This window comes from Phasianus colchicus, chromosome 2, assembly GCF_987193195.1.
Source record: "Phasianus colchicus chromosome 2, bPhaCol1.hap1.1, whole genome shotgun sequence".
NCBI classification, from domain to species: domain Eukaryota; kingdom Metazoa; phylum Chordata; class Aves; order Galliformes; family Phasianidae; genus Phasianus; species Phasianus colchicus.
The window spans coordinates 4,874,952-4,899,880 of NC_143437.1; the positions used below are offsets into that span (position 1 = coordinate 4,874,952).

Here is a 24,929-nt window from a genome sequence, read left to right on the forward strand (position 1 = left end):
ATGGAATTTCCATGAGTTTGACAGGGAGAAACTGCCCTGTTACTCAGAAGGGTCTATCTAACGATTGTATTTGAGAAATAGGAAGAAGTAGGCTCTTATTCCTTTATTTACTTATGGTGGCATTTGAGAGATCACCAGTCATCCATCCTTCTCTCAGCATCCCAGGCCCTGTGTGTGAACGGGATGGCAGCCTGCAGGAGCAAGGCAGGAGCACCAGGGGGAGAGCGTGGCAAGGAGGCGTACAGAAAACAGACCCGCAGATGATGGATAGCTAAAATGGATAGGTGCAGGCAGTGTGTGCCAAACGTGGCACGGGCTTGGAGATAAACTGCACTTAGAAAATGAAGTAAGTGGTAAACGTGAAGGAGGAGGAAGGCAGGAAGCAAAAAGCGTGTCAGATACACTGCCTGGGAGACAAGGGAGAGAGGATGCTGTGCTTAACAGCTAGAGGAAGAGCCAGAAGAGCTGGGTTTCCTGCTTTGGTTTGCCTTGAGCAACCTTGGGAAAATTATTTAATAAACTGATTAACAGTTACTAGTTTAATTTCCACACCTCTTTTCTGCCTCACTGCTTGAATTTCAGGCATCTAAGAGTGGGACTATGGTATTTTATAGCACAGAGCAGCTTATGACTTACTGGAAATTAATGCTACTACCGTGATGTGAATCACGCATTGCAGTGATGCAACATACAAGTAACAGTTGAAACACATTGCCTTCCTTCTGTAACGTGTGTTAATGAACTCTGTGATGGTGGTGGTGGCTCTTTTCAATTGCTGCCCTTCACATAAAGCTGCTCACCCAGTTTATAATGGGAGTGTGGTATAAATCCAGAGACTTGTAGGGTCGGGTGAGTGGTTCCAGGGCAAATTAATGAAGATGTCACGTGGAGAGGAGTAAATAACTTACTGGAAGCCTGTGTGTTCAAATGCAAGGCATAGCAATGTGATTTGTCATAAGGAGAAATAGAGGACTGATAGATTTCTGTGGTAGAAGTTTGTTCTTCCACTAAGGCGTACATCAGAACTCAGTGTATCTTGGAAGTTTATGTGATAATCTGTGCTTAATGTCTGTGCATTCTCTACAGCACACCTGCCTCTGTGTGAATCATGCTCTCTTCTGTATATTGTAGGCTGTGCAACGTGAGAACGTGAGAAAATTAGAACAAGGAAACCTTCCATTCATTCTTTTTCTTCTCTGTATCTCCCTGTCTTCTTTCTTCTATCCTTCATTTCTGGAAGGTCCTTTACACACCATCCAGATTCTTTCAGACACAGCCATCCTTCTGCCTTCCAATCCAGCATTCATGATGGATGTTTTAACCCATCTTAGTAGAAATGTTTGTTCCTTTCAATCTAAAGAGAAGCTAGGGCAGGATCAGAGATCCTCCTGCTAACTGGGTTGCCCAGAGAGGTGGTGGTCTCCTTCTCTGGAGATACTGAAGACCCACCTGGATGCCCACCTGTGCAACCTGCTGTAGGGAACTGCGTTAGCAGGGGGTTGGACTCAATGATCTCCAGAGAAGTATAATGAGATTCAGAGAGGCTAAGTGAGGCTTTTCTCTGTACTCTGGGCACATGGGGTCCTGCTGCAGGTGTGCTGTTTTAGTAACAAATTGAAGTCACCTGTATTTGGATAAGAACTGTAGATAACAGGTTTAAAGGGAGTGATGGGGGGGGGGGGGGGGGGGTTTCAGTGCTGCTGGAGGAGCTGTGGTAGGAAGGAAGCAGTGAAGCAGCCTGGTAGGGACAGGCTGGGGACAAGCAAGTGGCTCACTCAGGTCTGTCAGTGTTTTGGTGGGAAAAAGCTGTAGTCCCTCTGAGTGGGGAGCGTGGAGATGTAGGGTGCTGCCTCATCTGAGTGGGAGAAATTGAGTTACCTCGATTAGAACCTGTCCCTGTAGGGTCAGGTTGGACCAACGTGTTGTAGGGCAGGTGCAGGCCATCCAGCAGCACTTTAGGCAGTGTATTTTCTACCCCTGTCAGTAGAGCTGAGATCTGTGGCTATCTGTACTAAGGACTTGAACGTGTGGTTGCTGCCTCCAGTTTGGTATGTGTGTACTTGCTTTTTCTTCTGCAATCTTGTTTTTCCTGCTAATCACATTAATTGTGTCTATGTTGTTTTACGAGTGTTCAAGATACAAACCTGCTGCTTTTGAAATGATTTAAAACAAAATTTCTGACTTACTCATTTCCTGGATTTTATTGTTGAGGTTTATTTATGTGCTGTTGCAGTCTGCTTTTTGCATGTACAATAACTATTATTATATTTGTCATAAACTTCATAGATTTGTCTCATGGTACCTCCTCCTGCCTTGCCTAGTCTGGTTTTTTTTCCTTCAAAATGATACCCAAGTTGTTGTCCTACAACAAGGGTTGGGTTTGCGTCTGCTGTTCTCAAGCCAAGGAGTGCTTTGAGCTGAGGTTTGCAGAGCTGGTGCCAGGCAGTAACTTGCAAAGCAAGCAAACCTGGAGCTGAGTGCCAGGCCTTCTATACAGTTGAAGAAGCAGGCATGGAGTCACTCATTGTTTGCTTCTTATTACACGACTTACTCAGTAACATATGTGCTCAAGCTGGCTGCCAGCTCATGAACTGAAGGTGGTTGCTTATTTTTGTATCACATCTCCTCTCAGGAGCTTGTGTTATATCATGTTAAATAAGCATAGGTTACTCTGGAACATCCTTTTCATCTAGTCAACTGTGAGGTGTCTGTCCTTTCTGTTGCTCGTTTTTCTGAGTATCCTGTGAGTGGATAGGATGTCTCATCTATAACTTTGTTTTTTCCATGTTGGGTATCTCCAATGCCCTGCGTTATACTCAGCTTCATCTTTCTTTGCTTGTTTCAGCCCTCCTGAGCTCCTGTAGTTATGTTCCTGCCCAGACTTGGGAGAATGGGAAAGTTTGCTGTAGTGGGAGAAGATAATCAAAATCAAATCATACTTCCAGATTGTCTGTAGGTTTTTGGATAACCTTACTTCAGGGTAGGGACTCTGAGGTGTAAACACAGGCCTAGACTTGTGTCTCTTTTAGCATCTGAAGGGATTGTAAGCAAGTGAGCCAAGTGTTTCCCACTGGTAGAGATACCACTGATCGACTTCAGTGCACTGAGAAATCGTTGCTGCCTGGTTTTGAATGGTAAAACATAGTTAACATGTTTCCTTTGTTCAGGCTGGATTTTGTTAAAATTGCCACTTTGCTTAACATGGGAAACCAACAAGATGTTGGTTTCTCTAGGGTATTATAAATAATCAGATAACATTATAAGAAATAATCCTATCTTCTGATTAAGTGAAGTCCAAAAGACCCTTTGTCTTCAACTAAAGCAGAAGTAGTACAACAGAATCATCAACTTTGGCATGAAAAACGCTACCTTCTCATGACCTTGAAGGCAGGAAACTGCATGAAAGAATCTTCTAAGTTAAAACAAAACCAACAACCAAACAAAACCCCCTCTCTTCTGCTTGGGTGACAGCTTGCGGGTAAGTTCTTTCCTTGTGTTAGAGGACCAAAAGGAAAATATGTGCCAGAAACAGGTACATTGTGCACGTTTTCATGTTGCAAAAATAAAAGCAGAAACAAAGATTGGGATAAAAATGAGATGTTGCAAAAGCTATCCCTCTCTGGAGATGGGAGATAAAATGGCATGGGAAGTAGTGCATGTGTGTGCAGCCAGGGTGTATGCTTGTGCATACTGCTTCTAAGCCCTCCAGTGCTATGGCAGACACTGCCTTTAGAAGGCTAAGATGGCAAAGAACCATATGGCAGGGGGTGTTAGCAATAGAGATACGAGTCCAGGAAAATGTAGGTGTGACTAGAAGAGCTTAAGCTCTGCATGTTCGTGTTTTCTTCACAAAACAATCAAAGGCGACCTGAGTAAGGAAGATATTTGGTATCAGCTTCACCCTCTTTATGAAGATGTTGTGGCTTTTTCTCCCTTGCCTCCCTTCTCCATCCCTGACACAAGAACATATGTAATGCTTTGCAAAAAAGGAAAAGCATACACGCTTTTCTCAGATGTGGTTACACTAATGCTGTTGTAAGGAGTAGTAAACAAGGGAGAGCCTAGATGATAGCACTGTTCATAACAAACCTTTTCCTGAAGGCTGGGGCAGCTGTGGCTGCTTGAACTGTAGGTAAGGTCAGTATATTTGATCAGAGCACTCTTTGTAGGCTCTCATTATGCTTGGACATGACCTTGGCTTTTGGGAGCGCTCTGAAAAAAGCCTTCAGTTTTGTCATTTTCTCTCTGCTGTTTGTCAGGAGGATTAATGGCACGATTCACAGAATATCTCTTAAACATGTCATCTGCTGAGGGAACTGGGAGCAGTAAAATACGTTAGTGAATGTTTGGAAGTGTATTGGCTCAGGGCAGGATTGCACCATTCACCCTACGTAGAGAAAAGGCCGAAAAAGATGTTGCAAGCTGTAGCTGATAGGTCATCTAGACATCTGCCACACAAGAATGGATCAAGGTTATGATCATTCTTCAAATACTCAGCTCAAAACAAGAGGTTACTTTAGTCAATGTTTGCTCGACTGTGATTGCAGTGGGAAGGCATACACACAGCTGTAAAGATGGCCTTGTAGTGATGACGTTAGGCTGTCTGAGGTGTGTGCCAGTCAACTGCAGGCTGTGGGAGTTCCTTGTTTTTGCTCTGGTTAAACACAAGTGGAAATTGATCAGGTAGTAAAGAGTGCTTTCAGATAACCTATTAAAGCATTAGCATCAACAATTATTTGTTGCAACTGATGGATTTGTATACCACAAGATCTTTTAGGATTACAGTAAAGTAAATCTCATTATGCTTCATTAATTAAGTGGGGGGAAAAAGCAGAACTAGTTTGAAAGGCTTCAGTTTACTTCGATCCCACCAAGTGTTTGTAAGCTACTTTTTATAGTTTTTTTTTCAGTATCTGATATGGAGATAAAGACCAGATGCTGTTACCTGTAAAATCATGATTATTGTCTTGATGGTACTTGTAATTGCCTTCATTTTTACTACGGAATCAATCATCATCTGTAGACTGTGCTTCTAGGCATAAATTTTCACAGTGCTATTCCAGAATGGGTGCCAGTGCCTTATTCACTATACCCTTACTGGGACTGGAGAGCTCCTGTGTGAATAACTTGTTACAGCCATACAGAGAGTGAATCTTGAGTCTAATTGTGGCTAAAGTCGGTTGTCCAACCAGCAGCATAAAGCTTTATGTGAAACGTCTGAGATACTGTGCTAAAACTTCAACATCCAGATCTCGTCTTGTATTATGACCTTGTTGATCTTATCAGTGCTGAAGTTAGATATACATAAAAACTCCATCACTGGTAACCACGGGTATTAGTCTAGATGGGGTAGGAAGAACCAGTACTCATATCTCAGCCATCTGCAAACATTCCCAGATTGTTATCTGACTTAAATCATTAGTGCAAGCAGCACCTCATGGTCCAGAGAGACAAATTTATGCTGGATATATGTTCTATTCAAAGGAATAAACGTTGAGGTAGAATTGCTGAAGACTGGAGGAAAAAAAATGCAATTTTACTGTAGCAGAGTCAGTATAGCCTTTGGTAAGGGCTTACCTTAAAGGGATTTGTGGTATGTGAAATAGTTACCTCAGTTAAAGAGAAGCAACAAAGCATAATTAAGCACAAGATACTGATTCTACAAAGCTTTAGTTTCCATCTTATTCTGTATTTTGGCTTTGAACCAGAGGCAAGTTAGCACTGGCCTATCAAACTGCAAGAGAAATTTTAATCAGCACCACCTTCCAGCTGTTATGCAAACAAACTGGCAGGCTGAAACCACCAATGAGGGGCTGCAAAGCTTGCACAACTGCTATTCCCTGGAGCAATCTGCATAACTTTTGGTTTTGTGTCCTTTTGTGAAGGCCACCAGACTATTGCAATATCTTTGCGTATACAGACACACATTTCAACTAATTAATTTGAAGCCCTGTTTTAAAGTAGTAGAATTAGTGGAAGGTTTAGCAAAAAAAAAAAAAACCCCAAAAAAACAAAAACCCCACACCAAATCAATAAACAAAGTAAACAGGTGCCCAGGTAATGTGAAAACAGGAATGAGCATTTATTGTCTCTTCCCTTCCTACTGCTGATTCACTGTATGATCAAAGAGTCCCTATTAATGTCTCATCTTTTCACAGCTGTAACGTGACAGATATTGGCACAACACTTTGTAGTGTCATTGTTAATTAATGTTTATTAGGTGATTTTTAGTTCTTGGTGGCATTGCAGCATGAAGTTATTGCATAAAAGAATAATAGTACTTTGCCCAGTGTTAGCAAGGTGCAGGAAGGAAAGAATGTACCTGTTCAAGTTGTTAAAACATAGGGCCAATCAAATCAGCCTTAAAAGCTTAATTTTTTTTCTTACGAAAACATTGACATTTTTGCCTAAGGACAAATGGGATGTACTCTCCTTCATCTGTGATTTAACTTCTATTTATTTGTGTCATACCTAGTAAGTAGATCAGGTTCCAGTCAGAGGGTTTTAGAAGTCTACCTGTCACGTCCTATTAACTGCAGAGTGTCACTATGTGGCTGCAGCAGGATGATGTTAGTGGAACATCTTTGCTTTGCCAACTTATGAACAGTACCACAGTAATTAAAAACACCTCTATAAACTTTCCAGAATGACAGTATGTCATTGAGGCTTCCTGTAACGTGAACGAGTCAGAGCAGGTATGTTTGCTGTGTTTCTGGTGTACTCTTTGAAGTCTATAGCATGTGTTGAATGCTGTGTGTGGCTTCACAGTTCATGTCTGAGTGTAGATAGCTGTGGAGGGCTTGCTGTGAGTTGGGCACAGCTTGTAATTCAGAATTCAGCCAATATTTGGTACTGTAATGACTAGTTAGCTGGTTGTTCTTTAGGTTGTACCTAAGTATTTTGTAACAATAATGACCAGTCTCTATGGGAGTACTACTGACCAAGCAATGTGGCAGGTTATGCCCCCACCTGCTATCCTGTTGTTCTGGAACGACTTAAATGTTTCAAACAGAATCACTGCCTTTCTCTAGCTGCTGCCTTACTGCTCAACGGGACCGGAGCTTTGAAGGAGCTCCAGTAGGTATGACAGACTGGAAGTCTCAGAAGTAGGGCACTAAGAGATGTCCAGGAGATCAAGCAAGAGATTATTAGCCTCTTTGTGCTCTCACTCTGCTATTTTAACTGGTGTGATATATGGAGGCAGATGGCTATTATTTACCTCTCAAGGAGGGGAGGAAAGCACTCTGCCATCTGTGTTATTTCTACTTCTGTCTTTCTGGAGCTACCCACATCGATTCTCATCCTGTACCCAACTTGCTGGGAGTGTTGCTCTGATATGTTTATTGAAGGACGATGGATAAGAGGTACTACCCAAGGTACCACTTCACACCAAACAGAAGAGGCTGGTTATGCCTTCTTGGATTTAAGAAAATCAAAGCAAATTACTGGGACTGAAAGATATAGCTGGGTGAAAAAAGTGCAGAATCTGTCAAAATCCTGTTTGTGTGTTTGGAGCACCTTGTTTCAAAAAGGGGGTGGAACTGTTATGGATTGTGAAATTTAGACTTGATTTCCTCCATGGGGGAGGAACCACTGGACAGTGGAAGAATGGAACATAATTTCAGTGAATGGAACTATGAAACATTTAGCAAACAGAGCTCAGTGGTGTACAGACGAGAGAGAGGAAACAACAGGATCAATAGATACGATATTAAATGTAGATATCTAATTTCTCACGTAGAGATGCATTTGTCGGTACTTTCAATGTTCTGATCAGTACTCCTGTAGCTGATCTTGCTTTTCTTATTTTTTAAAACAGCATATACTTCAAACACAGCAGACCTGAATGCCTGAGATGTATGTGCTTGCAATGTGTTCTTAGCCTGTCTAGGCAGGTTTTACAGTAAGCTGCAGAACAGAAGTAGGCAACGGAACATGAGATGAGTGTAAAGGAAAGAAATGTCATCACTTTTCCAGAGAAACAATTTGGGTGAGAAGGGTGATCAGCCTCCTTCCTACAGCATGCTCAGAGCTTCAGGCAGCCTTCATCTACTGAGGAGTGATTCTGCAAGCTAATAGCAGGGATGGCTTGGCTCTAGCACTGGCTGCTTGCCACTCAGAGGGTGATGAGGCACTGGAACAGGTTGCCCAAGGAGGCTGTGGATGCCCCATCCCTGGAGGCATTCAAGGCCAGGCTGGATGTGGCTCTGGGCAGCCTGGTCTGCTGGTTGGTGACCCTGCACATAGCAGGGGTTGGAACTGGATGAGCATTGTGGGCCTTTTCAACCCAGGTCGTTCTATGATTCTGTGTAGAACTGAGTGGTGTGTCCTGTATCAACCTGGATTTTCAGGAATTGACAATGAACAGTGGGTAGACACACACACACACACACACACACACACAAAAAAAAACGAAAAACAAATATTGCAATGGGATCCATCCAAGAACTTTATCCGAGGAAATCTCTGTTGGTATGTTTTAATGGCTTTTCTGTTTGGAAATTGGGTGGAACTTCTGAAGTCACTGTTATTGATTAATCAAAGATGGAGAAAACAAATTCTCATGGTAAAGACTGCTGGGAAGGTTAAAAGTCACGGTCTTAAGACAAACGTGCCAGAACAGTAAGGAAGCTGAGGGCAATGAGGGACCAGAAGACAGCAGTAGGATCTCTGTACCCTCTGTCTTTCTCTTCTTGTATACAAATTCTATGGAGCTGGGTGGGAAGCTCCAACGGCCTGGCCGTAGCCATAGATGAGGTGTGTGTGTGAATGCTGTGACCTCTGTTGGCCTCAGTCTGTGGACATACCTGCACAGCCGGTCAGTGCCCTGTTCAGACTGGGTACATTGACCTCAGCACTGCGTGGGACTGCCTGGCTCCAAGAGCCCTGTGGGCTCAGGTTCCTTTTTGTGGAATTGTTCTGCCCAGGCTCAAGGCTGTGCTACCCAAGAGGCTGCAGAAGACTCTTGAAATCATAGAATTTCACAGGTTGGAAAAGACCTCATCAAGTCCAACCACAACCTAATCGTACTACCCTAACTCTATCAACCCTCTGCTAAATCATGTCCCTGAGCACCACGTCCAAATGGATTTTAAACGCATCCAGGGATGGTGACTCAACCACCTCCCTGGGCAGCCTATTGCAGTGCTTAATCACCCTTCTGGTAAAGAAGTTTTTCCTGATAGCCAGCCTAAACCTCTTCTGGTGCAACTTGAGGCCATTTCTCTCATCCTGTCACCAGTGAGAAGAGACCAGCCCTGCTCTTGCTCCAGTCAGCTTTCAGGTATTTGAAGAGAGCAATAAGGTCTCCCCTCAGCCTCCTTTTCCCCAGACTAAAGAGCCCCAGTTCCTTCAGTCTCTCCTTGTAGGCCGTATTCTCCAAGCTGTTCACAAGCCTTGTTGCCCTTCCGTAGACCTGCTCCATCACCTCCATGTCCTTTCTGTATTGAGGTGCCCAAAAAAGAACACAGTACTCAAGGTGAGGCCTCACCAGTGCTGAGTACAGGGCAGGATGACTTCCCTAGTTCTACTCACCACATCGTTCTGGATCCAAGCCAGGATGCCATTAGCCTTCTTGGCTACCTGGGCACGCTGCTGGCTCATATTCAGCCAACTGTCCATCAGTACACCAAGGTCCCTTTCAGACAGCTTTCCAGCCACTCGTCCCCAAGCCTGTAGGGCAGCCTGGGATTGTTGTGACCAAAATGCAGGACTCGACACTTGGCTCTATTGAAACTCATACAGTTTACCTTGACCCATCGATCCAGTCTATTCCTCTGGCAGATCAACATTTCCAAAATTACAAATACAAAATAGGCCATTAAATGTGTTTTTAGCTTCTTAGTGGAAGAAATTTCTAGATGTCTTTTACATTATAACTCATTTGGTAGCTCTACTCAGAGAATGTAGAAAGTTGCCTGCCTGGGTTTTTCTAAGTATGCGTTTAGTCCTATTAAACATCAGTGGTGGTGATGTCTGGAGTAACTTCTTTCCCTTGAGGAAAGTGAGTTTCAATGCATTGCTGTAACTCAGCAACCAAGTGTCAGCTCTTCATTCTAATGACTCCCTCTTCTAAATCAAAGATGCTTATTGAACATGTTATGTGAGATGTGGGTTGAACAGATCAGCAATTTAATAACTGTGATGCTCTTGAGACATCCTTCATACGGAAACACTAGAACAAAAATGCTGAATTTGATATTTTTCAACTGGAAGGCAGTGAAGAAGGTTATGAAGTCTCACCAAGTAACAGTGGCAGGAGTTTCTCCTGCAGTCAAGGAAATGAATGCTGTCAGTTACATAATAGTATTTAAATGATTGAGTAGTATACATTACTGTGATGAGTCAGTCCCAATTATGTGGAAACAATTGTTTGCATTGTGGACAACGTTTGTGGAGGCTTTGCATGTACTGTCAATACATCTAGAACAAGCAGCAGGAAGGAAGGGTTTCCAGAGACTTTTTAGAATGAAAAGTGTACAAGAAAATTATCTTGCTAGATCATAAATTGAAAGGGGAGGAAAAAAAAAACCCTAAAAGTTATGTGCATTACTTTTCCTGGTTTATCTCTATTGCCAGATTTCATATCCTTTTCAGCTTTTGCAGTGGAACGAATAGAGCAAAGAACCCATTTCATTGTGTGGGTGTTTTTGTTGTTGTTGCTGAAGTTCAGCATTAGTGATGCTTTATGTTCAAATCTGAATGAGTGATTTTTAAGATGTTTTATTTTTTATTCTTTAAGTCAGATATTATGCTACATCTATGTTTCTCAGTGCTTTCCACCTTCAGTATAAAAACTGGAAAAAGAAAGGGCATTCAGGCTGCTGAATTGTGTCCTGAATGTCTGTGTAATGCATCTCAGTTGCATAAATGGATTTTGTAATCCTTTGCCCTGTTGCTTGCACAGTGTGGATTAAGTTAATTATTTGTAGTTTACTGGAGTAGCTGTTGAAGTGCCCTATGCAATGCAGGAGGAGTTGAACCTGACAGGAAGCCATCCTACTGCAACTCCTCAGTCAGGGGAGGGCCAGAAGAGTCTAACGGAGAGAGGTGCCACAATTTAGATGTGTGTTTTCCTCCTAGGAAAACAAATATCATATTCCCATTTGTCCCCTCAAGCAACTTTTCTTATAATCACTTCTCTACTTATTTTTCCCCCTTTTTTCTGGTGTTTACACGATCTGCACACATCTCATGGACCTTCCACAAGGTGTTCCAAGGGTACCCAGTGAAGAGACTGTGTAGTTATTAAGGCTGGGAAGGACCTTGAAGATCATCTAGTCCAATCATCAACCCATCACCACTGTGCCCACTAACCACATCCCTCACTGTCTCGGGCTGTAATGCATAGCTGCTAGGTGGCATGCCTGAAACAGAAAGAAGAGCAGGGAGATCATGTCGTGCTCAAGGTTTTTTGTACATAGTTTATGCATAGCATGTATTATAGCTCAGCTACACTGTTTAAACAGGCAGCAGGATATGTGATTTATTTGTTCCTTGGTCCTGTATGAGAGAGAACTTCATAAATCGCAGAATGGTTGGGTTGGAAGGGACCCCAAAGGCCCCTGCCACGGGCTGGCTGCCCCCCACCAGCTCAGGCTGCACAGGTCTCATCCAACCTGGCCTTGGGCACCTCCAGGGATGGGGCACCACAGCTCTCAGGCCTGGGTATAATGTCAAGCCTGCACTTAGACTCATCTCCAAAAGCTTTGGTGCAGTGGCGCTGCCATCAGCAGGCAGCCAGCCCTATCTCACGGCTGGGGTCTTGCTGTGGGGCAGCAGAGCAGGGCAGGTAAGGAGAGCAGCCTGCTGGCTCCCCCTGGCCATGCCCTCACCAGGCACGTGGCCCAGGTGCTCCCAGCCCTGCTGCTGACCTCTGTGTCTGCCCGGCTCTGGGATCCGCTCCCTCTCCTCCTCCAATCGGGATATGCTTTTTGTGCTGCTGAGTCAGGCTTCCATTGATCAGCAGACCCTGAACGTGGAATCTTGTTTTTTTTTTTTTCCCCTCACTTTTTGCTTTCATTTACCCTGAACGTTGTGTCATCGTTCTGCATTCGAGTTCCAATGACGTCAGTGTGGGTAGGAGGTCAGGGACAACCAGGGTTTTCTTATAAGAAATGTTGACATAATGCAGTTTGGGTTGAGGAACCTGAGAAATCTGAAATGAGAGAAAACACTCTCATAAATTCGAAGACAACATCAAGAGTGGTAAACTCCTTGCCCCAGAAGGAAGGGGATTCCTTTTTATTTCTATATTTACACAGATTTTTATTAGTGGTTTTAGTATAAAAAGCACCTCTCTGAAATACAAAGAAGAGGTGTAAGTAATGATAAATTAAACCGCTCAGTTTACGTCTTAGGAGACAGCAATGCTATTTGAGCTGAGTGGTTGTATTCACTACAGATCTTTACCTAAACAAGATGTGATAACTGCCAATTTTGATAACAGGTAATGCTTTCAACTTTCCTGCTCCCTGGGTTCCATTGTGGAATAAGATGCTCAATATTTCATTCTTATCCTGGAAAATAGAACAAAGGCTTTCTAGGAAAATTGGTAGCATCATGTTGTTTTTCACCCAACGTTACTCTCATGCCTTTCAGGTGGAAAAACAGCCCAGTGCCTTTGCTCCTTTGTCGGTCTTTCTCTGACACTGCATCCTTTAGCTGGGGCATCCATGCTGTGAACTGCAAAGAAATTATGTCCAGGTTATGTTTCAGCCAACAGGCTCTTGGTGAAACCAGGGAGTGGTTTCCCACCAGGCAGAGTTTTCCAGAGAGCATGTGGTGTTTGTTTAACTTATCTCCCACTGAGTCTGGTGAGAATGGGGCTCAGTGTTTTTCTGTTGGAAATTTCACCCTTAGTGTCGTCACTGTTTGTCCTGCCAGGTTGTCTAATTTGGCTGTACTGCAATTATTTCTTCTGTAAGAGAAGGAAAAACTCAAAACCTAGTATTCTGTTATCCATGGAAGTGTGATGTGTGAAAAGGCCATTTCTTTTCTCAAAGCTTGCCTTTTAAGAGACTATCTCTATACAATCAAAATCTTCTAAAAGGTGGATAAACCTTAGATAAAGTTGGATGCCCTTTTAGTCCAAATATTGAATCTTCCCATGAAATAGGAGTGATTACTCAACGTACGACTCCAATAGATGGATCTAAATGGGAGCTTGAAGGACGAGTTGGTTAAAGTCTCTATCTCAGAGGAAAGACAAATATGGCAAATGAATCCTCTTTCTGAAGAAAAATGTAGCTTTCTGAAGAGAGTGCTGTGAAAGGAAAATTGGTTTTAAACTGGAAGGGTGTAGATTTAGACTAGATACAGGGAAGAAATTCTTCAGCGTGAGATTGGTGAGACCCTGGAACAAGTTGCCCAGAGAGGTGGTGGATGTCCCCAGAGGCATTCAAGGCCAAGACTGGATAGGGGTCTGAGCAACCTGGTCTAGTGGGAGGTGTCTCTGCCTATGGGGAGGTTGGAACTAGATGATCTTAAAGGTCCCTTCTAACCCAAACCGTTCTATTCTGTGGTTCTATGGAAATCTGTCTACCATTGCATTTGGCTGTTTCTAAAATGATAATTATCGTGTATCCAACTGCTCCCCCATGTCCCCTCTAGACAAAGCAGGTACAGACTAGAGGAAGAACCACGTTCTAGCAGAACACCTGTAGGGTGAAGGAGTGTCAGCCAGGGACTCACTGCGTTCTGAACCAGCAAAGAGACCACCAGACCAGAGCCTTGTTCTTGGCCCATCCTTGTAAATCACAGCCCCAGTAAAAGTGGCTGTGAGTAAGGAACAACTTCAGGAATATGTGGATTACATGAGTGTATGTTAGTATTAGTTGGCAAGTGCAATAAATACATTCACTGAAAGAGATCTAATTAAAAATTTTTGTCACTCACAACTGTGAAATGGGATGTGATGTTGCAAAATGAACAAACTTGAGATGACCACTGAAAATCTGTGATTTCACCCTATTGTTATATTTTTTTTTAATATTGCAAACTTTGTGGTATGGAAGCAGAAATCTCTCTTTTTGCAAGTATTTTATTATGGCAATAAACCAAAGACAGTGCCATGACTCTCATGGGATAGAAATGCTGGAGCTTTTATGTATGGAACCCAATTTAGGATTGGCACCACCATAACAATAAAGAGAGATGGATTTGAAATTCTGCATCCAACTCTTCTGTGCTTATATTTATGTAGAATGTCTTATACGTTGTATATAATAATGTATAAATCTTTCAGTGTCTTTAGACTGATTGACTCGTTCTAATTTCCTCTGGTCACTTAAACTTTAGAAGCTTTGACCAGGTTTGGTTTATCTCCTGGATGGATTTTTGAAGAATGGCTGTGAATCAGCAGAAACCAGACAGAGGTGTGTTGGAACACTCCTGTCTTGCAAATAGCAGAGACAGAAGAGATAGCAGTAAGCAGAAAACATCTAGCAGCCTGATATCAATTAGTGTAATCCCAATGTTGTTAACAATTAGGGCACGTTTCCTTTGTCCTGGGGAAAGTCCTTTGAGAATTCTTATATACCTCTTTGTTCTCTATCTTTTGTTATTGTTTTTCTCAAGTATTTTTCCAAGCTGCGTGTGGTTAAAGCCCAATTTACTGCCTCAATTAACGAGTCTGTTAATCACGTTTACATGCAGGATGCATCATCAGCATTCTGCTAAAAGCACAGGCATATCTGCATTGGAGGAAAGCATTAGTCACGCTGGGTGTTTTATTGCAGCAGGCCTGTCATTCACTTGCTGTTGGCAAATCTCTCATAACCTTATTTCCCCTGCCTGAATTTTGTGAAATAGCCTCCTGCCAGCTCGTGAAAACGTACGGAGTTGTTGAGTTCAGATATAAAACAATGCAAGGTATTAAAAAAAGAAAAACAAGTGTGGGATGCCACGTGCTTTTTAAAATGGGTAACGATGCCAGGTCAAAAGGGGGGTAAGAGTTGCTTCAGACTTGTTGTTAGGTGATACGAGTGGCTGTCATAGTAAATGATGTGGGATCTCTAAGTTCAGAGTGCAGAACAGGAAGAAATACAGTGGAAGGAATATATCTTCATACTCCTGAAACTAATGAATGAAGAGCCAATTACCTTCAGTTTTCAAGAATTCGTTTGGAAGCCATTTAGATGAATGTGAGACTTCTGTTCAGTGCCTTCCAGATGTCTATAGCTGGGCACAGAGTCTGTCACTGACAGCAGCATCTTAAATGAGGTGCTTTTTATCACATATATCAAGTAATTCATGTAATTAAGAGCTTCTTTACTGAGTGCTCTGTGATCCGTAGGCATGCTTAAGATGCACATAACTACAGGCTTTTTGTACAGTCAGCTCCCTTCCCTGTCTTATCTTAATGAAATAGTGTTGGGGATACAAAAGGTTTTTCTTAGTTCTGGTTGAGGCTGTGGAATATTTGGAACACGACTTGAGAACATCAGATTTTTTTGGAGAGAGATTGCAGGCCTCATATAATAATAATTGAAGTTTCATCTCTCGTAATACGTGTGTAACATCCTATTACCAAGTTTGTAGGCTGTTCGAGGCTCATCTTGAAAGCAGATAATGTTTCTTTAATGCACTAGTTCTTTCCAAGGCTAGTTCTTCAGCTTTACTCCCACGTTGATGACATATCTAATTTTCACCTTGAATGACTTGTGTTCAGTTCATAGCATTTTCTTTTGTGTCAACACAGTCCGTGGTTTTGCAGTGGGACTTTTTCCTTCCTGCCCAGTGTATATTGTTTGTTACTATTGCATAGTGGCAAATGAATTAAAATGGGTTTGTTTTCAGTCGAGAGAAGTGTAGGCTGTCTCAGGGATACAAGCTGAAAGTGGTTGGCAGTGAGATACACAGGGCAGCCAGAGGACTTGTGGAGAATGGCCAGATAATTTAGGGTAGTATAATAAATGTAAGTTCACATAATACAGTATGTAGGCTGCTCCAAAAGTAATGCCTCCTATTTATTTCCACGGAAACTACGACAGATACAAAGAGCACAATAACACGATCTGATAGAGAAAACTCTCAGCTACAAAACACTATTTTTCAACCTAGTCACCACCGTTAGTTGTGCATTTTCACCAGAAATGAACAAGCAAGCTGCACTTGTAAAAATCCACACCAGTGGAGCTGACCCAATGTTTCTACCTGTTTGTTATTTTACCAGATGGTGGCCCAGAAGTTGCAACTTGTTAGCTCAGGAAGCATATACCTGTGTGTGTGATATACATGGGGTATTGCACTAAAGCACCGGCCTGGGAATTTCTTTTTTTCATTACCAAATCTCCTCACAAATGCCTCTACTGACTTTCCTCCCATTTCCCACAAGAGTAACGTGCAAACAAAACAGCTGACCTCCTCGCTTCTGTTTTAGTCCTTTTCCTTCGTTACCTCTGATGTCTGTTTGCTGTATTTTCACGTGTTGACTTAATTCTGGTGGTGAACTCCTTAGGCAGGGATGGAGTTTCCATAAGTTTCGTCATATTCATTGAGCTGTGCATTAGATCACTCACAGAACAGATTACTACGTTTGCAACAGCGGATCTGCAGGATTAAGCAGTCAGAATGAGAAAAGCTAGCTCCTTTATTTCTGATAATGTCATAATGCATCCACAACTCCCTGAGCAGCTTCTCTGAGAAGTGAGTGAGATGGGGGAATTCTGGGCTTCCAAAGCAAACCTGACTTTGAATTGTGAATGGACAAATGGGTGATTGCTACAATGGGAAACCTGCTATCCTTTCCCTGGCCTCGAAAACAAAGTACTGCTTTGCAATGGGGTTGTGTGTTTGGTTGATGAAAGCTTTATGTATTCAGCTGGCTCTAAGGGATTGCTATGCTAATGGAAATGTTCTTACACTATGGAAGTTTGAGGGTTGTTTTCCCAATTTTAGAATTTAACCAATTCTGCGTTATTTGTAATGGGTTTTTCAAAAGGGATGAAGAGATTTCAGTAACGTGAGTTGATGCGCTCCAGTGTTAAATTCAGAGGATCTGGAAAGTACCTGTTCTAGGTGTTTTGGTTCTCTGTCTGTAAAATGAGCTTGAGAGAGTGGATGAATTTGGTATTCTGCAATCAGTGACGTGTGAGGTGATGTCTGAAGATGTAGCTACTCAGTAATCTGTGCGTCAAGAGAAATACATGTCTCTATTATGCATACAGCAGATCAATGGGGTCAGAAGTAAACCTTACATCATAAGATGCTGTTTACTGGTATAGGAGCGGGGGACAGTTTAGCTAAAAGGCATTCACTATGACTGGACAGAAACGTTGCAGATGGGATTTCTCAGACAGGAGATGACATGGCTACAAGTGTTCTTCAAATCTAAAAGCAACATCTTGCATTGTGGAAAAATACAGATGAGGAAACTAAGTTAGATTTTGATGTTAATGCCATAATGGCTAGTTGCCTTAAGATTGTGGTTGTGAATAATAATTGTTAGTTAAAATATTACTGAACTATTTAAATATGTTAAGCTCATGCAGACTAATTTTGGGATGCATGCTTGCTGTGGGAGGGTATTACTCCTATAAATTTGCCCCCAGATACAAAGCAACAGAAGAATTCTGAAGGAAAGTGCCACGTTTTCAATGTCCTCACTGTGCTCTGGGCGGTGCAGGGCAGTAGGTGTCAGCACTGTTTCAGCTATGCACAGGTTCACTGCAAGCATGGGTCAAGGTAACCGGTGTCAAACACAGGTTTGCTGTGAGCTGTGCTTTCGGCAAAGTGAGTGTCTTAAGTGCTCAGACAACGACCGGCACTTGCTGTAAAATAGCTTTCCCCAGGGGACAGACCGATAGAATACATGAGATAAAGGTAATTTGTATATTGTCTTTGCTCTGACACGCTCCCAAAGCACTGCAGGAAAGTCTGTCTCTGAAAATAGTGATTTAATTAGCTTCTGTTGTCTTGTGAATTGGCCAGATGTTGCTGCCAGGAAGATGGAGTTATCTCCCAGGAATTTTAAGCTAGGAAGCAATTTAAACTAGTAAGGCTGCTGTGCTGAAGGTGGCAACCAAGGGTGCTGAAATTAGAATGGAGCAGGTAGGATTAAATACCGTGCTAGGAAATCTCTGTAAGGTTTTGGAACTGTGCAGTTTTGTGGTGTAGTTTTAAGCTGGGACCAAGAGACTGCACATCTTATTTGTGAAAATGAGGCATGTCCTGTCTGAGGAGCTTCTCTATAGGCGTGTGCCCTCAGGAGAGACTGCACAGTGAATGCCAGGTGAATGGCTGTGCACACAGAAAGGGAAGTGTTTTGGTTTTTTTTGGTCAGTGTCCAGTAAGAAAAGGTTGGGAGAGCACTCTTATCTTCCCTCAGCTCCTGCCTTCTCCCTACAGGTTGCACTGCATTCCCATAGGCTGTGAGCTCCTGGCACTGGTGCAGAGGCACGCTCCTCTTCCTGCAAGCTTGGCAGCGTGGTGTGAAGGCAATACAGCTCAACTGTGATTTGAGCTGATCTATTGCTATATCAAGGGGCGGGCCACGTCGCTCCTTCCTTTTCTGTCACTGCTGCTGCAGAAGCACCAACCGAAAGCAGCTGGCACGCCTCCTCATTGGCCCTTATATAATATGGGGTTTTGCAGGGTGCTGATGTAGAACTCAAGGCGTTCTTGACACAGGCTCTCATTGCTTGTCCTGTTGCTGGTGCTCACTTCCCTGCCGGGTTAGGGCTGCTCTTGGAGGGGTGACCTGTGGTCCCATTGGGGTGAATTTTGGAAGGTGTGCGGGATGGCTCCAGCTGAGACAGGGGATAAGCTTGTTTTCTTTGTGAATGGTAAAAAGGTAAGGAAGATTCCAGCTTTCTGCTTGGCTCGCTCCTGGGCTGTGCCTGATTACTTTCTTTTTCTAGTTGGCTTTTCCACCTCTGAAGTTTTCTAAGACCAGCTCAAATGCTTTGGTTGCTTTTAGATATTAAGTTGTGAGGACTATGTATTGCTTTGCTGAGTGGCTTTTCTCCCCTCTTTGACCTTAGTTTGCGAATCATTCAGAGAGCAATATCTCTCTACAGCCTTCATTTTACATTTGAAATTTGTTGGCAATTACTTTTAAACAAAAGGTGCAGTGGCTTTAGTACAGACATTTCTACTGGAAATACTTTCAGTAATTACAACAAGTCTGGAAAAAGTAATTTGCACGAGAGCATACATATAATTCCTATGTTCAGTAATTTTGACATCTGTTTTCTAAAAGAGATGCAAGTAAAATACTCATTCCATTCCCATTTAAGAAGCTGGCAAACCCTTCACAGTTTAAACCCCATTGACTGACACTTTTTTGGATGCACTGAAAGTCACCCACATCACCTCCTGATGATTACCAGAGGAGCTCTGGTGCCTGCAGAGGTGGCTGTCCTCTGGGCACCTTTGGTTGGTTTCTCCCAGGGCACCTCTCTGAATTAGCTTTCAGTCCCTTTAGAGGGTGACACAATATTCTTATTTGGCTATAAAACTCTACCTGCTGCCCTGCAGACCGGCACAGGATTCCTATCAATTTTGCTTTTGTTGAATTTGCCTGCTAATTTAATCATGTGTAAACGTGGCTAAGATTGTTGCTACAATTAGGGTGTGTTAGTTATGAATTCGGGTCCCAGATAGGTTGGAATTTGAACTTTCCAAGGCACTAGAGCACTCCGTGTTGAAAGTTCTCTAAGTGTCCAACTAGTATCTGAAGAATGAAACGTATGTAGTATGGATTATAATTTCACTGGAAGGGTCTTGAGTGTAACAGTGATGTAGAAGCCAACCCTGATTCTGAGCTTCTGTAAAGGGGACAATTCCTGAAGCTTTGATTGCACAGTTCAGCATGGCTCCTGTGTCAGTGTTACCTGACTTATCAGCTGCTAGCTGCTTCTATAGGGAGGCAGAAACTCAAAACTTTGCATTAATCATGACTAGCCAATGAGTTTGGTAACTGGGGTCATGAAGTGGTGGTGTAGCACTCATCTGATGAATTCTATGCAGTGACAATGGCATGGGTGTTGTACTGTTAATTTGTCTTGTTCTCCTTCTGTGAAGGTTTCAGTGACCTCCATGAACCCAAATTTTCAGAGGGTGGATGGGGAGATTTTTTCAGTCTCACTGTAGGGAATTGCCACAAACATGGCAGTGCAGCCCAATGCAGGCAAAGTATGCTGTCTTGTGTTCTTTTTCTGGTACAACCTAATGGAAGAAAATTGTTCTCATGACAGCCCTTCTTCGATTCAAAACCAGCATGTTACTGGTGGCATATATGAAATCCCTATATGCAGACATAGTGAATACTTCAGCATTGTGAGGCTGCTCGAATATTACAGATGGGTTGTACTGTGTAGAAAAGGCCATCCTCCTGGAGCAGATTAACATATGGAACTAATTTACTAATCAGTAAAGCAGAAAAGACTTAACTGTGCCAAGCGGGTTACGTGAGAGTCCTGTGGATGTGGCACTGAGGGATGTGGGCAGTGTGCATGGAGGGGATGGGCTGGGGTTGGGCATGGTGATCTCAGTAGTCTTTTCCAGTGTTAGTGATTCTGTGGTTCTATGTATGATGAGGCGCAGAATGGCTGGGAGAGCGGTTTCAGCCCTGAAGGCTGACAGCAGAAACCAACCAATATCTGCTGTCTTTCTGTGCCCTGAGGTTTAGGGAACTTGCTGTGAATGACATCTCCGCTCGTGCTTTTCAGCACTTGTTGTGAAACCGCAGTTCTCTGTCTGCAGAACTATGCATTGGAGCTGGCCTTGTGCATGTATACAGGGATTTATCACAATCTGACCTCACCAGTCCTTGGTTAGGGAAACAGTGGGGACCAGTGATGCTACCAGCAGCACCAGCTCCTTCCACACATTGAGGCTGTCTCAGCATCCTTCCCTGTCTGTATGTGGGACCACAGTAGTAGCAAGGAAGGAGGTTCCAGCTGATCAGAGAGAGGAGAGGCTTCCTGGGTTGTGCTCCTCCCTCAGCCTCCAGTGGCATTTATTTTCTGTTCCCTTTGTTGTTGTGCTACCAAAGTGGCTTGAGCTACATCACCAGTAAGTGCAAGTCCAAGAGGAAGAGTTGGACTCATTTGGCTATCCAATCTGTGGCAACAGGGATTATGTAATGAGAGAGGTGGTGGGAAGTCCATGGGGGGTGTGCAGAGACAGCAGGTGGCAAGTTAGGGTACAGCTCCATCCACTTGAGTCCTAACTGCATGCTCCAGTCAATTTGGTGGAAAGAATATGATAGCATAGCCAGTGAGAAAGGTCACTGCTTTACGAATCTGTTGGCATTGTTAATGGGCTGCTGATATTCTGTAATGGCACAAAACAGCATGATAAGAGGTGGTTGATAAGATAGGGACTTTCATGATAGCTAATTCTACTTTCACATTAGCCCAGTCTATAATGTAATATCAAGAAAAGTCTCCTCAGAGCAGCTGAGCATACTTCACATTCAGGGTTGTTTATTTTAAACACCTGTTTGCTTCACTGAGAGTAATGATTGGCACACAGCTAATGCCAAGTTGGTGCCCAGAATATTATGGAAAGCAACACACGCATAGCACGACTGGAAGTGAATGATCCTGAATCGTTCTCATCTCTTTCAACCCAAGTCATTCTGTTATTCTATGTGTATATACTACGAATAGCAGCAATACATTTTTCCTCAACTGACAAGTCTGTCTCACGCAAGTTGCATGTAAATTTAGTTAAACGCACTCTGTATTTGTATTTTTAACCTGATTATTAAGAGGTCTGTGTAGGAATCCACATTAAAGCTCTTTCAAAGCCTTTGTACCCACGATCACAGGTGGAAATAGCCAAAATTGGGGATTTTTGAGCTTTGGGACCCTCTGAATCTTACATAAACAGTGAATTACAATTTTCAATGAGTTGGTTTAAAGGAGAATAAAACATTCGCATGACCAACAGACTTATGCATCATGTGGCCATCATCTGGCTATACTCAGATTATTCATTCTCCCTGGTAAATGAATTTGAGACCTCTAGCTGACTTCGGGAATGCCCATTCATGGACTGCAAGGTCCTCAGGGACCTTTACAGCTGACCAGCCTGACCTGCTGTTAAAACTTTCCACCTCCTATTCTTGCCTCTAAAAGACAGGTGTTGTTCAGAAAGAAGTCTGTTTTCTCATTTACAGGCAGTAACTGACAGAATGCTTAGCTTGCTTTTGGTCAACTGGGAAACGTCAGAGTCTTCCTTTTTGTTCTTTCCTATTATTGATATTGGAATGCTAATTTAGATGCTTTATGCTCTAATGACAGTTACCTGAATTGTTGTTCTCTGTTGCTGTGTGGGATAAAACAACCCATCCCAGAGCAGAAATAGCAGATATAGTTTTGAGTTCACCCCATTGCACCCAGTGCAAACCAACCTGCTGCAAGGCACCTCATTTCATCTCTGGTAAATGACTGGTGTGTCTCTGCATGTCCTTAGTTCTCCATAGGACAGGAGCAGAGGACAGGAAGCTCAGCTGCCTCTCTGTGCATCCACTCCTCATCTGGCTGGATTGAGGAATTTTCAAGTGAAAACTGTTTATTGAGATCCAAATTTTGTACACGAAATCATGGAGAAATGAGCTCAACACCTCTCTGGAAAAGCCCACAGAATGCAAGAGTGTGGAGTAGAAAATAGATGAATAGTGCAAACATAGCGATGCAACACGAGTTTATTGGAGGTCATTTGGATATCAGTGCCCTCAGAACATTTCCTAACGTTAAACAAATTGGCATTTGATTAAAATTTAAGCTAAGATGCAGCAATATCTACGTCAAATCTGTCAAACTGTAGCTCTCAATATGATTTGTTTCCCCAAGGTGGGGGTTGATTCAAAAAGCAACAATAACAGAGCAAACCAGCAGCTTAGCAAAGAAGAAATCTTTCTTTAATAGCAGTATCCAAACAAGTTGGTCCTAATCTTGCTGAAGACAGTGGGTATAATTCAGCTTCCTTCTATACAGGAACACTGAGGGAGGTGAGCAAGAACTGTCTTGATGGATTAGATATTGAGCTATGAGTCACATTGTTCTGGGCATCAGACAAGAGAAGCTGATGTCCCCACCTATGAGGTTTTAAAATATTTTAAGAACAAATCACAGCAGGTGAGCATAACAAACCACTGGAGGAATGATGTGTTGAAGGACAGAACGTGCATCAGTGCCAGTGAACAAAAGGCAGGAGAAGTATAAAGTTTTACTGTGTGATCTATAAGAGAGACTCACAAACAAGCATTGCCCCAGCAGGAATGTGAGTGCAGAGAAATTAAAATTACTCCATGCTCTCATGTGTGAGATTTAGTCTAATCCAGAATGTACTCCAAACTCTTACCCTGGGCTCTCCGATCCCAAGTCTCTGCCAGCTCCAGTGGAAAGGTTTGAATTGTCTGAGGCATAAAACTGGGCTCTTAGTTGGAATGGGATATAAGTGTGGATTATCGTGACGCTTTTCTGCATAGCAGGAGCCACTTTTTGATAAAGTTGGGCAAAGATTTGGCTCTGATGGGAATTAACACATGCTTAAGTACTTTACTAGAAGCGTGTGTAGCTGAGTGGTGAAGTGCTTTGCTGAATGAAGACTTAGGCTTATGTTTCATTTCTTGTTGAAAACTTCCTGACAAAGAGCCATTTGGCCAAGACCTTCCATTGCTCGGTTGGAGTACTTTATGGAGTGCTTTTGGAAACTTTCAAGAAACATTCTTGAGACGTTTTCTTAGAACTAACCATAGAATAGTATAAATACCCTTTAATCACCTGGAAAACTGTTCTGAAGCTTTTTCTCTGTGCCTGGCTACCTTGGGAACTTGATTGAAAGGGATTTACTATGGTCATTGATGGAGCCCTGGGGAAGACACTCAGCTGATGGTAAGGATGTGAGTTGCTGGGGAAGGCTCTTGATCTAGGAAAGGCCTGTTGTCCATGGGAAACCAGTAGCCACAGCTTTTCTTTTGGAATTTTTTGCCTGTTTAACAGACTGCTGCAGAGGGGTCTACGTGCTTACTCTGAGTCAGTGGCCAAGACTAGGCCAATACATGCTCTTACTAACTTCTGTATGTATGGGAGAGATGGAAATGGGGATCACTCTGCTTTGAATAGAAGCAACATGAGTGCTGGATGGTTAGAGTGAGACATCCCTGAGCTTGAAGAATGGATTCCGTTTCCTTGTAGATTATCCCCAATGCAGGAGTAAGACTATTTTTTCTTAAGGAAGGCAAATACCAACCGAAAATAAACTCTTAACACTTGTGTTTTGTAGCAGAGAACTTTATCTGATGGTTGTAAAAATGTGGACTCAAATAGGAAGTATGAACCTTGTCTCTTGAGAATAACCCTGTCACGTGTCAAAGGCATTAAAGTGAAGCAGTACAGAGGGCGTGAGGGTGTTTTATCAGCAAGAAAAATGGCTTACACAAGTAGCCTCTGTATTGATTTGCCCTTCAAAACTGGGAAAGGTTAATTATATAATTATATATAATTTATATAATAAATTATATAATAATTATATATAAATATAATGTCTGCCAATGTGAGATTTAGCTTAAAAAACAGTAACTATTTTTCTTAGGATTTGCACAGTGTAAGTGCCAAGAATACATGATTATGTTCTGGCATGTACTGAATTTCACACTCTATTAATAAAACAAAAGAGGAAGATGAGCTCTGCTGCTGTTTGGAGGCAGGAGCAGACTTTGGTTTTTGGCCATGGGGTAGAGGTCCAAGTAAAATCTAATTTTATATCTAATAGTTAACTGCTAATGTATATATATTTTCACTAATTGGTGGATCTGGGTGAAAATCTGCAGAGAAAATATCTCTTCGATTATAATTTTACATTCCTGCATTTAGAACAGTTGTTAGTGTAACACTGGTTGGTTTAACATCATCAGGGATGGTATTTGCTATTTCACTTGTAGCACCATTAGTCAGTTCTACTGGTTGGTTGGT

General features: G+C 42.6%; 1 protein-coding gene across 2 annotated transcripts in view; it reads left to right on the forward strand.

Annotated features, from left to right (window-relative positions):
- Positions 1 to 1,731: 1,731 nt before the first annotated feature.
- XDH (xanthine dehydrogenase) overlaps positions 1,732 to 24,929 on the forward strand; it is a 60,540-nt gene continuing 37,342 nt past the window's right edge. Inside the window, exon 1 of one of the 2 annotated variants that reach the window (XM_031603320.2) lies at positions 1,732 to 2,048. Coding sequence is in view for 1 of the 2 variants with exons in the window: in XM_031603319.2 (XP_031459179.2) it covers positions 18,740 to 18,793 (54 nt within the window). In the remaining variant the exon portion in view is untranslated. Of the gene's footprint in view, positions 2,049 to 18,526; positions 18,794 to 24,929 lie in introns of those variants that run through there. The other variant, XM_031603319.2, reaches the window with a different exon arrangement.